Source organism: Rhinichthys klamathensis, unplaced genomic scaffold (assembly GCF_029890125.1).
Source record: "Rhinichthys klamathensis goyatoka isolate OS25496 unplaced genomic scaffold, OSU_Roscu_1.1 h1tg000347l_1, whole genome shotgun sequence".
Taxonomy (NCBI): domain Eukaryota; kingdom Metazoa; phylum Chordata; class Actinopteri; order Cypriniformes; family Leuciscidae; genus Rhinichthys; species Rhinichthys klamathensis.
The window spans coordinates 67,856-80,116 of NW_026606859.1; the positions used below are offsets into that span (position 1 = coordinate 67,856).

Consider the following 12,261-nt stretch of genomic DNA (forward strand, 5'->3'; position numbering starts at 1 on the left):
AGTTTACTTACTGCGTTGCTCTCATTGGTTGTAGGTCTATCCAATTGAGTGCAGAGTTTTTTTTTTTTCCTGGTTCGGTTAAGACACGCCTCATAATCAAAGCCCTATGAAGCAGTATCAGACTCACATTCTGACTAGAATATGAGTATGACGAAGTCAGGCTACCATTTTGTAATAAGGCTGTAACATAACAAAATGTGGAAAAGGGAAGGGCTGTAAATACTTTCTGGATGCACTGTATATAAATAAATAATCACACACACACACATTCAAATATTTTTATTAGACCTACATGTTCTTTACAACAGTATATTGTAGTAGAGTGTCCATTAAGCATATATATTGCTAAAGAGGTTTATTGTAGTAGACTAATTTACAGAGAGAGAGAGAGAGAGAGAGAGAGAGAGAGAGAGAGAGAGAGAATTTTATTAAACCTAGTTTTGAAGCCCATCTCATGGGGGGCCTGTATTTTTTAATTATTTTGTATCATTTTTACAACACACCATGTATTTGACGCAATTTGTTGTAAAATGTGGGTACTTTGTATAAAAATATTTTCACCTATATTATATTCTAACCTTAGCTTAAAAAAATCAGGGAGTTACAGGCGCTGAAGCAACTTTTAGCTCCCTGCAACTAGAGGTTTGTTTAATTATTTCATGCTTCAGTATTTTAAGGTAGGTATCACTATTTAGACAGAGGAGTAAATGGTTATGAAGGAGCATAGAAAAGACAAAAGCTATTAATAGAAATACAAAAGTCTACTGTATCCCTTCAAATGGCTACACTGTTGTCCACATTTTTGGGGCTCAGATAGGTGTAGGGAAGCTCCAACTTCTTGTTCCGCTCCTCGATGAGATCGGACAACTCCCTCAGATCCTTTTGGAAATCTTCAATGAGCTTGCGAGGGACCTCTTCATCATACAGATTTTCTGGGAAATGTCCCAGAGGGTACTACGGACAGGGTATCAAGATTGTAATCGTAAATAACATGTTGATAAGAAACGTGTTTATACCAATGTTTAACACACGACGTATGACAGCACACTAATATTCTGTAAGAGCCCACTGCAACACTATGCTTGCAGTTGGCTAAATTTTATTTGTAATGTAAAGGTCAGGTAATGCAAACTAGACGATTGAAAGCAGTGTAAGTAAGCAATTTCATCCAGAGTAATATGATGGCATTCACAAGAACGCCATTCAGATTGTTCATTTTTTCACAGCAAAATTGAATTGCAGTTTTTTAACATGTGCCCTGATGATGTACAAACTCACATGGTCTGCAGAGTCCTTGCTCAGCAGTTTTAGGACCGCCATCCCATTCACCGTCGTGCTCACATCAGGTAAGGTCTCCAGGATCGTGTCCTCAGAGGTCTTGCTTTTCTCCTTGGGAGGGGGCTTTCTGAGGGCAGTGGGGTAGTTAGCCATCCAGCCGCCAAAGTCAAACTGGGGGGAAAGAATTGGTGAAAAATGTGATATGTAAGCCAAATATTCATAAAGAATAGCAAGAGCACCATATAGGCTACTCTAAGGGTGTAAAGCAACTTGAGGTAACTTTAATAAAAGACAACAGTTAAAAGCATAGTCCGCATTTCGGTTTTGAGAAAAGTTGTTGGTATTTGACCTCAATAGCTAATCAAAAGAAACCCCTCCCCTTCATGTTCCCGAAGCTTGATTGGGTAAGATTTTTTATAGCTCGGTTCAAACCACTATGTTTGTTTCCCATTTACAGAGCCAGGACAACAGAGTTTTTTTTCTGGTCGGACACTGAATGTACAGCTAAAGTAGCGTTTCTCAACGGGGGAGTTTGGACAGTGTTGGGGGGCGGTGTGAACAAGGCAGCAGAGAGGGGGGCGCTCAGGCACAAATGGGGGGCGTTACTCACTGTTATTCATCGCAACTTTTAAGCCTCTGACAACACATACAATGTTCATTTGAATGTAAAGTAAAATGTCTGTGAAAATTAATGAATTAATATCTAAACGTTGCTAGTAGCCCACTCAGACTTGTCCAGCTAGTTAACAGCAAGCGAGTGGCCACATATCCGTGAGTACAGTTTACAAACCCGTGGGAACGGATTGCGAAAGCGAGGGCACGGTTTATGAATTTGTGGGTACAAGGAGGTTTAAGAGGATCATGAAGAGGTCAGGGGGCCACTGAGCTAGAGGAATGTGAGGAGCAATTCACTGGATTTGAGAAAAAGTGTATGAGATTAGGATCACGGACTGCAGCTTTAATGGCTCTGTGTTATTTGAATTAAATTGACTTGTACTAACTGACCTGTCCACTGTTTACAGCAGCATGTTGGGCTGATGCAGTGAAGATCACCATGGTAACAAACTTGATAAGCTCTTTCAATGTCTGAAAAGATGATGGTATTCCTTGGAAGAAGAATGAAAAGCTGTTTCTTTGAGGAACTCAATTTGGGATGTTTACACACACACACACACACACACACACACACACACACACACACACAAACAGCAGTGTTGTGCCTTACCACTGGTTCCACTTCAGTCGGTCAATTTCGACAAATAGGAATCTCGCTAGAGAGGCCAATCTACTTTTAGTGAAACTAAACGAGCCAATGCAGATTGGCATGCAATCATTTGCATTAGCTGATCAAGACGCACAGCATGGGTATATAATGAGCAGCAGTTGCGATTGCACCTCAGCTTTTTGTTTCAGAGCCGAGCACTTCAATGCTGTTTTTTTCTACCAAGAGTGTTTTCTCAAACGAGTGCAAGCTTTCAACAGCCCCCTTCGGTTGTGGCAGCGGTGTCCAGAGATGATGGCCATGCTTTCTCGGGCCGCCAACAGGATCGAGGCTGGATGATTGGTACCTCTAGGTGGCACGCGCTGGTTCTCAGTAAACCAACCCAGTGCCTTTCTTCCCGAAGGTGCATGAAGAGCTCACGGGGGTGTGGACGGCACCTTTTACTGCCAGAAACCGTTCCGGTGGCTCTTCCTCCCTCACCACCCTTGATGGCGGGGCGGATAAGGGGTACACGCGTATCCTGCCAGTGGAGTTGCTATGCAACTGTGCCCTAACTCCACTTAGTCCAGAGAACCTTGTCTCCCTTCCCGGGCCTAGTACTCGTCGGAATTAACCGACAAGGCTTACAAGGCCTGTGGGGAAGCCACCTCTGCCATGCACTCCATGGCATTGCTGCAGGTCCATCAGGCCAAGGCACTGAAGTACCGGCCCAAGGGTGGTCATGATCCCCAAGTTCTCCAGGAACTTAGTGCCACGACGGTCCTCGTGCTTCGTCCGACGAAGGTGACCACGCGGTCGGTGAGTCATGCGATGTCCACCTTGGTGGTTCAGGAACGGCATCTCTGGCTGTGTCTGGCCGACATGAGGGAGACCGACAAGGTCAGGTTCCTCAACTCCCCCATGTCCCAGACAGGCCTCTTCGGTGACGCGATCGAGAACTTTGCCCAGCAGTTTTTGGCTGTACAAAACCAGACAGAGGCCATCAAACACATCCTGCCACGGCGGTCATCTGCTGCCACCAACCCACCGCCCGTGGCCCCTCAGTCTGCTCGTCGCCGGGGACATTCTCCTGAACCTGCTCCCGCGACACAGCAGCAGCCTCCACCTAAACGGCGCTGTGGAGCCAGTCGCAGGCAGGCCGCCACGCCCATCCAGGCCCCCGCCAAGAGGGGCGGCAAAGCCAAGGGCTCTTCGGGAGATGGTGACAGCACTACTCCCTCCCCCGGAAGAGTGCCGGGTGGAAAATCCTTTGTTCCCTTTTGTTTGTTTTCCCCCGCTGGTACCAGCGGTACCCAAATTCTCAATAAAAGAGAATTTGGTTCGACTCGCTGGCTCATTCGGACCATCAGGCTTGGCTATGCAATTCAGTTCGCCCATCTTCCCCCCAAGTTTTGGGCCATCCGCTCCACTACAGTGACAGCAGCCGATGCCCATGTCTTGTGGGCGGAGATCGTAGTCCTACTGGCGAAGGACGCGATAGACCCGGTCCCTCCAGCCGACATCAGGTCAGGGTACTACAGTCCCTACTTCATTGTACCCAAGAAAAGGGGTGGGTTACGACCGTTCTTTGACCTGCAAGTTTTGAAGCGGAGTCTCCACAAACTACCGTTCAAAATGCTCACGAAGAGAAATGCTCCCCGAGATTGGTTTGCAGCGATCGACCTGAAGGACACGTACTTTCAGGGAATACTTGGCACGGACGCACTGGCACTCAGCTGCAAATATGCGTTTCCCCCAGTGAGCCTTCTTGCACAGACCCTGTGCAAAGTCAGGGAGGACGAGGAACAGGTCCTTCTGGTGGCTCCCTATTGGCCCACCCGGTCCTGGTTCGCAGGACTCATGCTCCTCGTGACAGTCCCATTCCTCTGAGGAAAGGACCTTCTGACTCTGAGACGGGGCACCCTATGGCACCCGCGTCCAGACCTCTGGAAACTCCATGTGTGGTCCCTGGTTGGGACACATAGGTTCTAGGTGACTTACCCCCAGAGGTTCTTAACACCCTCACTTCTACGCGGGCGCAGTCTACGAGACGTGCGTACACTTTGAAGTGGAACCTGTTCATCGAGTGGTGTTCTTCTCGCCGAGAGGACCCCCGAAGATGTTCGATAGGGTCCATGCTTTCCTTCTTGTAGTAGAGGTCCTTCAGGGACTAGTTGGTGAACCTGCAAGCACTGCCCCTGGAAGAGGCAGACCCAGCCCTAGCTTTGCTCTGTTCCGTTCACGCTCTGCGTCTGTATGTGGACAGAACTCAAAGTCTCAGGACCTCAGACCAGCTCTTTATCTGTTATGGAAGCCAGCTGAAGGGAAAGACTGTCTCCAAGCAGAGGATGACCCACTGGATAGTGGATGCCATCACCTTGGCTTACCAAGCACAAGGCGTGCCCTGCTCTCTCAGGTTGCATGCTCACTCCATGAGAGGCGTTGCATCCTCCTGGGCGTTGACACGTGGCTCCTTGCTAACAGATATCTTTAGAGCTGCGGGCTGGGCGACACCTAACACGTTCACTTGATATTATAGCCTACTTGTAGAGCCAGTCTCCTCCCGTGTTCTAACCCTAAATGGGTAGAAGCACTGAGAGACCTAGCTCTGTCAGCTTGCTGCACCTTACTGTGCACCCTTATTGCTCCATAGTGAAAAGCCTGTTGCGTCCTCCAACACCCTCTGCCTGGACATGGCGGAGTGCCCGGTGCCATGCCTTTATCCATTGAATCCTTGAGAACCGGGTCTAGGATGGGTCCCATATGTGTGACCCTACGGGTATCCCATGTGTGTATTCTTCCACATCTGCTCCTAATCGAAGCCTGTGTCTTTTCCTTGGGCTAAGTCACCCAGTATTCATACGCAGTACAACCTTTGGGCTAGTCTATATGTATTCCCCACATAACTCCTTCAGGGAAGAATGTGGCTTCTGCAGCATCCCCCTTTCCCATAGAAAGGGCACGCTTTCCCAGTGTTATTAAAAAATTTCACTGTGTGGATTATCACGGAATAACAGTGACAGGCATACTCTGCGTAAGCCCTCTCCTATCGTTCTTCCAGGCAAGAAGGGGTAGAGGCTTGCACAGGGCGCTGGATGGGGTGCAGCAGGTAGGGATTCCTATTCGTCGGTCTCGACTTGGCGTTGACTGACTGACTGAAGAGGAACGTCTCGGTTACATATGGTAACCCTCGTTCCCTGAAGGAGGGAAGAGAGACGCCAAGTCCCATCGCCAAATCTGCTGCTGCCCACAAGGGTGGCCAGCTTATCAGGCTTGGCTCCGAAGCAAAAAACTGAAGTGCAATTGCACCTGCTGCTCATTATATACCCACGCAGTGTCGCTGAACAGCTGATGCATTTGATTGCACGCCAATGTGCATTGGCTTATTTAGTTTCACTCGAAGTTTGGCCTCTCTAGCAAGATTCCTATTCGTTGGTTTCGACGTGGCATCTCCGTTCACTCCATCAGGGAATGAGGGTTACCATATGTAACCGAGACATTCTTCTCCTGGCTTATTCATTCATGATATAAGTGGATGTGTGATGTGGGACACACTCACGCACACATGCACACACTGAAATGGAGAGTTAAGCCATAAACTAAAAACTAGTTTTGACTATTGACCTGGTTAAATTATTTTCCATAAAACAGTGTATTACAATAGTGTATACAAAAGATGTTGTGCCTCAAAACAAATATGTCTATGATATGCTGTGCAAATACTGAGCTGAACACAAAAAAGGGAACCTTTGTTGGATTAAATGACCTGATATGGCAACAATTTCTTTGGAAATGCAAACTCATTGGTCTTGTTAAATAAAGCTCACACTTTATTACACCAGAAATCACACTTGCAGTTTCTTCAACTGCAACAGCCCTGATAACAGACTGATAACAGACCTGAGGAATCTCTTCCCAGGAAGCCTTTGGTGAATATCTCACTGATCCAACGCTGCAGCTCTGTGTCCTTCTGCACGTGTGCATCACATTGATAGTAGTGTGACAAGAAAGCTGCAGCAAACCTGTAAGAAACATCACATTCAGATGTTTTTCAGGTTTACATATTTACAGCATTACTTTTTTGTAGATTTGCTTTGCATTTATTTCTTAAGCAGGAATGTATTCAAAGCGACTTAAAACACAGCACATGTACAGCATGTGCTTACTGACTAAACTCATGAACTTGTATAATTGACACTGTATTTGTTGAAATATGAATCATAAAGTTCATCAGGATGTATTAGTTCAGCCCTAAAAACTGGATGTATTATGTAACACACACACACACACACACACACACACACACACACACACACACACACACACACACACACACACACACACACACACGTCTAGTTTACTAACTTTGTTGGGGACTCTCCATAGAAGCAATGGTTTTTATTCTGTTCAAGCTTTATATTTCTAACCTTACACTAACCCTACCCCTAAACCTACCCCTTACAGAAAATTTTCTGCATTTTTACATTTTCGAAAAAACTTGTTCTGTGTAATTTATAAGCTTGTTTCCTGATGTGGACCTCAATTTAGGTCTTCATGGTGATACGAGTCCCCATGAATCTGTGTGCATTTAGGTTGCAGTCCCCACCAGGATAGAAGAATATGTACACACACACCGGGATAGAAGAACATGTACACACACACCGGGATAGAAGAACATGTACACACACACCGGGATAGAAGAACATGTACACACACTCACACACACACACACACACACACACGCACACACACACACAGAGTGAGAGAGAGAGTAGAAAGGATGATGCCTATCAATAAAACACTAGACTAAACTCCAATGGTGGTCATACTTGTTGATGATATTCCACAGTTTGATCCCGTCATCTCTGTAGTAGTAGTGTGGCACAGTCTCCAGGCCTCTCTCAGAGATGTTATCGGGAAGACAGAGGGCACTGTAGGTTAGGGAAGCAGTGGCACGCTTCAGCAACTTTTCCAATGATTCTCCACCTACTCCTGCATACTAAGAGTAGTATCATTAACGGAGAGAAGACATGACATAAAGTTAGGTTAAAGGCTACTGTATAAACTAAGTTCTGGCACCACAAATCCCATAATAATTCAACAAAAAGTGTATTTAGATTATAATTGAAGATTGAAACTTTAGTGCTTCTTTAACCATGCCATATGCATACCATGGTAATGGCCCCATCCTTGGATATCAGCTGATTCCGGGCCATGATGTTGATCTGGAGCGTGTATCGGATATGGGGAAAGAGGAGCTGCAGAAGGAAAATTACGTAAGAGATTTGTATTCACTGCATTCTTTGAACATAAAAATATATGAGTGAATGATGAATTTTGATTTCTTGAGCGAGTGCGTGCATGCGTTATTGCACTGTGTGTGTGTGTGTGTGTGTGTGTGTAACTGCACCTATACCTGCAAGCCGTCTTTTGTAGGTGACTCAGGCTCATTCACATTTTTCCCATATATTCCATTGCTTCAAGTTATTTCTACATGAATTTCAGAATGATTCCATTTTTTGAGAATTATTACAGGCAGATGAATGGGTTTGAGAAAGACATTAGTGACCCCTCATGTACCTAATGTTCTGTGTAGTCTGTGTCCACAGGCTGTAGATGAGTCAGTTCTGCTTTCCAAAAGGCAAATATTTAAAGGCAGGCTTTTTCACTACAGCTGAATAACTCCCCTGCCGTCATACATTAAAATACATTATTTAACTCATATCATTCTCTCTCTCTCTCTGGTGCATGCGTGAGGAGCTTGAGTGTTTGTTAAGAGCAAGTGCGTTTTCTTTTTCGTGCTTTATCTATTTTCTTCTCGTTTTTTATGTTTTCCCCTCTGTAGTTCTTTTCTAGTTTTAGGCAGAGGACAGAGAAGGAAAAGGCATGGTTTGCGTGCGTCAGACAGATGCCGGTATGGAGTCTGTTCCCGGGTCGGCTCTGTCACTCCGGCATGGTTGCAGGTGTGTGCCAGAGCCTGGAGTGACAGTGGAAGATCTGCTCGTAGTTATCAGGAAGCAGATCGGTTTTGATAACATAGTGTCGGGCATCACGTATGGATAAAGCGATTGTGGTACTTTTGAAATCTGAACCGCTGGTAAATCAGTTGACTGTGAGCGGGTTATGGGTTAAAGAAACGTTTGTTGCTGTTAGCCCATTATTCAGCTCCAGCAACTAAAATCGCTATATCAAATGCGCCTCTGTTCGTATCGAATGACGCGATTGCGAAAGAGTTGCAGAGGTTCGGGAAGATTGCGAGCCCCGTAAAAATGATTCCCCTTGGGTGTAAAAATGCGGCACTCAAACATGTACTCTCTTTTAGAAGTCAGATCTATGTTTCTTACTTCACCCATGCATAATCTTGACGTTTCCTTCTGTGTGAATCGCGGAGAAAACTCGTTTGAAAAAAAAAATCAACTAAGCTCAATTTTAAATTAAAGACTTAAAGGAGCTCTCATAAGAAGCCGCTTTCTGACTGTAAAAGACATGGATGCTCCTACTACATTTACATTTAGTCATTTAGCAGACGCTTTTATCCAAAGCGACTTACAACTGAGGACTAAACCAAGCGAGTCATCATGAAGAGACAATAACAACCCAAGAAGTGCTCAAAATACAAAGTTCAGACATTGCTCGGAGTAGCATAAGCCAGATAAGCAAGGATTTAAAGGAAAAGGAAAGTTTTTTTTTTTTTTTTTTTTTTTTTTTTACGTTAAGTGCTCACGGAAGAGATGAGTTTTCAGTTGTCTTCTGAATGCTGTCAGGGATTCTGCATTCCGGATGAGGGACAGGAGATCATTCCACCAGCATGGTACCGTGAATGAGAATGTTCTGGAGAGTGATTTTGAGGCTCTCTGTGATGGCACCATGAGCCGTCGCTCATTGACTGATCGTAGGCTTCTGGTAGGGAAGCCTACTACCTACTTCTTTAATCTTTTTTTTTTTTTTTTTTTTTTTTTTTTAAACAGGGACAATGCAAAATATACATTAACCTTAAGAGGAGAGATGCATTTTACCAGGTTATAGCACTTGTGCTAATTTTCACCTGTAGTCCCTGGGCAGGCTGATGTCAACAGATACACATATTAATAAAATCATTCATCTCAAAAACAGCACAAAAAACACAAAAAAAGAAGAAGAAAAAGAGTCACACCCTTCATTCATTCTTCAACATTCATTTACAAATACCCTCTCACATACACGTCAATTACAATACATTATGCAAGCATGTTTGTTTTAAAAGAAGCCATTTTTTGAATCTGGAGCATAAAAAGGGCCAACAAAAACAGATGTACTCGTTGAAGGATGATAAAGGACATGTCACCTCAGATCCGCTGGAGATGCATATACTTGCTGTGGCTTTTTATTTAAGTTTGTACTCTGCTGAAAGCTCAGATGAACCCTGTAGGAATGAGCTGATTAAGGATCTTCCTGTTCTAACTAGGGGAACCAGACATTCATAGTTTTTCCTGTTGTAAAATACATTTGGCCAAAATCTCATTTTATAAAAGATAAAATGCTACTGTATGCACATGCTATTTAAGTGTATGCTATGGCTATGACTATATTGCAAATCCTAGAACTCTCTCTCAGGTCCCACATGTCTCAGTCAAACATCAAATGAATAAAATATGGGCCTTTATAGACAGTGTTTAGTACTTATTCAAACAAGATCTTTGTTTACCCTTGAAAAACTTCGTTCAGCTGCTGTCTGCTGTGCGGCTGCTGCAGAACTTCAGTTCATCCAAGACAGAGGGGGCGGAGTTATCAGACAGAGGGGGCGGAGTTATCAGACAGAGGGGGTGGAGTTATTAGACAGAGGGGTGGAGTTATCAGACATAGGGGCGGAGTTATTAGACAGAGGGGGTGGAGTTATCAGACATAGGGGGTGGAGTTATCAGACAGAGGGGGTGGAGTTATCAGACAGAGGGGGCGGAGTTATCAGACAGAGGGGGCGGAGTTATCAGACAGAGGGGTGGAGTTATCAGACAGAGGAGGTGGGGTTATCAGACAGATGGGTGGAGTTATCAGACGTAGGGGGCGGAGTTATCAGACGTAGGGGGCGGAGTTATCAGCTTTACTGACAGTTTGAGGATCGAACAAGATTTACACAAGCTCTTTTTAAGATCTTTCAATTGGCTGAATATTTGTAAAGCAGACAGACAGACGTAAAGGGTGACCAATAGCATTGATTTATTGAAGAAGATAAAAAAATGCCACCAAAAAAAAAGGACACTTCGGAGTGTAAGGGCATAAAAGGCATGTGCTCTACATAGGTTGAGCTCTACCTGTGCATGTGCCTGCCCAATACTGGTCCTGAGCGACAAGATATTCTTTTGAAATTAAGAAATGCCATCCAGAAGTATGATGATAATGTGTGTCTTGTAATTGGAGGGGACTGGAATTGCGCAACAGATTTTACAGTGGACAGAAATGGGGAAGAGCCTCATAGTCAATCAAGTAGCACACTGTTAATAGATATGCATGAATTTCAACTAATAGATGTATGGAGAACGTCCAAGGTTACGTATGTGGCTTAGGTTTTATTGTGAAATTGTTATGTAAATCTGTTGTGTTTTGTATTTAGACTACTTATATTTATATATTTACTCTAAGTCTAAAATGTTAATATATTAAGAATTTTTCCTTTTATTATTTTTATTATTTTTTTCAAAAAAAAAAAAAAAAGTTTTAATGTCATTCACCATTGTTTTGAGGCTCTCTTTTTTTAAAGTATCGGTTTAGGCACCTGTAGCATTTTAAATGTATCGATTTGGCACCGGTATCGAAAAAAACCCAAACGATACCCAACCCTACTTATTACAGACTTACAAATAATGTGGTTTTCTTTTGTGATGTATGGTGTTTTAATGAGGTACTATGGATAGTACAAAATGATCAGCTCATTGTGAATTTTTAATTATAAAGTAATTTATTTTCTTTGTCTCTCTCTCTCTCTGTGGATGTGAATATCTAGAACATGCCACTGTTTTGCTATGAGCCCTCACCGTTCACACGTCAACCCAACTCATGCACGACAGATTCAATACCTTGTGGAGAGGGTGTGGAGAGGGAAGATTGCGCAGCGTGGCCACGGTGAACACCTCCGCCAGCAGGTGAGTCCTCAGCAGGTGAAAGTCCACCTCGTGAGTGCCAAACTCTGCGTTTCGGACGAAGATCTTGGCCAGTTTCCAGTCAGCCTTTGAATCCGTCGGGAGGAAGATGGGATTGTCTTTGCTGGGCTTTTGCCTTAACTGTGCAGATTCAATTTGAATATGCGTGAAAATGGTGCAAACTGGGTTATGATTTTACTCACTTTCAAGAAAATGACAAAGAATTTCCAAGGCATAATTCATAATGTCATGCGATTATGTCTTAATGTCCTAACTATTGACATTTATTTAATGTTGAATCATTCAGAAAAAAATTCTAGTCATCAATTGTACATTACATTTACATCACATTTCCTTTGTTTCTTTTATTTACCTCCTCTTTCAATATTTATTCATCTGTATTTAATTTAATAATACAGGTGCAATATACACACCTGAATGGCGATGGGCAGCATCATGCCATGAGGGTTGCAGTACAGCAGGACCAGGGGAGCCGTGAGATACTGCTGTCTGCCACTGACAACATTTCCCACCAGCCCGTCCATCATCTTATAGTCAGACAGGAAGATGTTCCCTTTCTGGGTATGGGTGCAGATCACACCAAATAATGAAGAAACACAGGAAATTAGACAAAATCAAAGCAAACCAGACCCAGTCATTCCAAATCAT

The 12,261-nt window shown here is 43.9% G+C and overlaps 1 protein-coding gene across 3 annotated transcripts in view; it reads right to left on the reverse strand.

The window, feature by feature from the left end:
- Nucleotides 1–406: 406 nt before the first annotated feature.
- The window catches only part of LOC130068907 (polyunsaturated fatty acid lipoxygenase ALOX15B-like), a 292,844-nt gene continuing 280,989 nt past the window's right edge, over nt 407–12,261 (reverse strand). For 2 of the 3 annotated variants that reach the window (XM_056232544.1, XM_056232543.1), the window contains exons 7-14: nt 12,027–12,170; nt 11,530–11,733; nt 7,651–7,737; nt 7,309–7,478; nt 6,380–6,501; nt 2,284–2,384; nt 1,279–1,449; nt 407–954 (exon numbers count right to left, since the gene is read on the reverse strand). In XM_056232544.1, the coding sequence (XP_056088519.1) occupies nt 775–954; nt 1,279–1,449; nt 2,284–2,384; nt 6,380–6,501; nt 7,309–7,478; nt 7,651–7,737; nt 11,530–11,733; nt 12,027–12,170 (1,179 nt within the window). In that variant the 3' untranslated portion in view covers nt 407–774. Of the gene's footprint in view, nt 955–1,278; nt 1,450–2,170; nt 2,190–2,283; nt 2,385–6,379; nt 6,502–7,308; nt 7,479–7,650; nt 7,738–11,529; nt 11,734–12,026; nt 12,171–12,261 lie in introns of those variants that run through there. The other variant, XM_056232545.1, reaches the window with a different exon arrangement.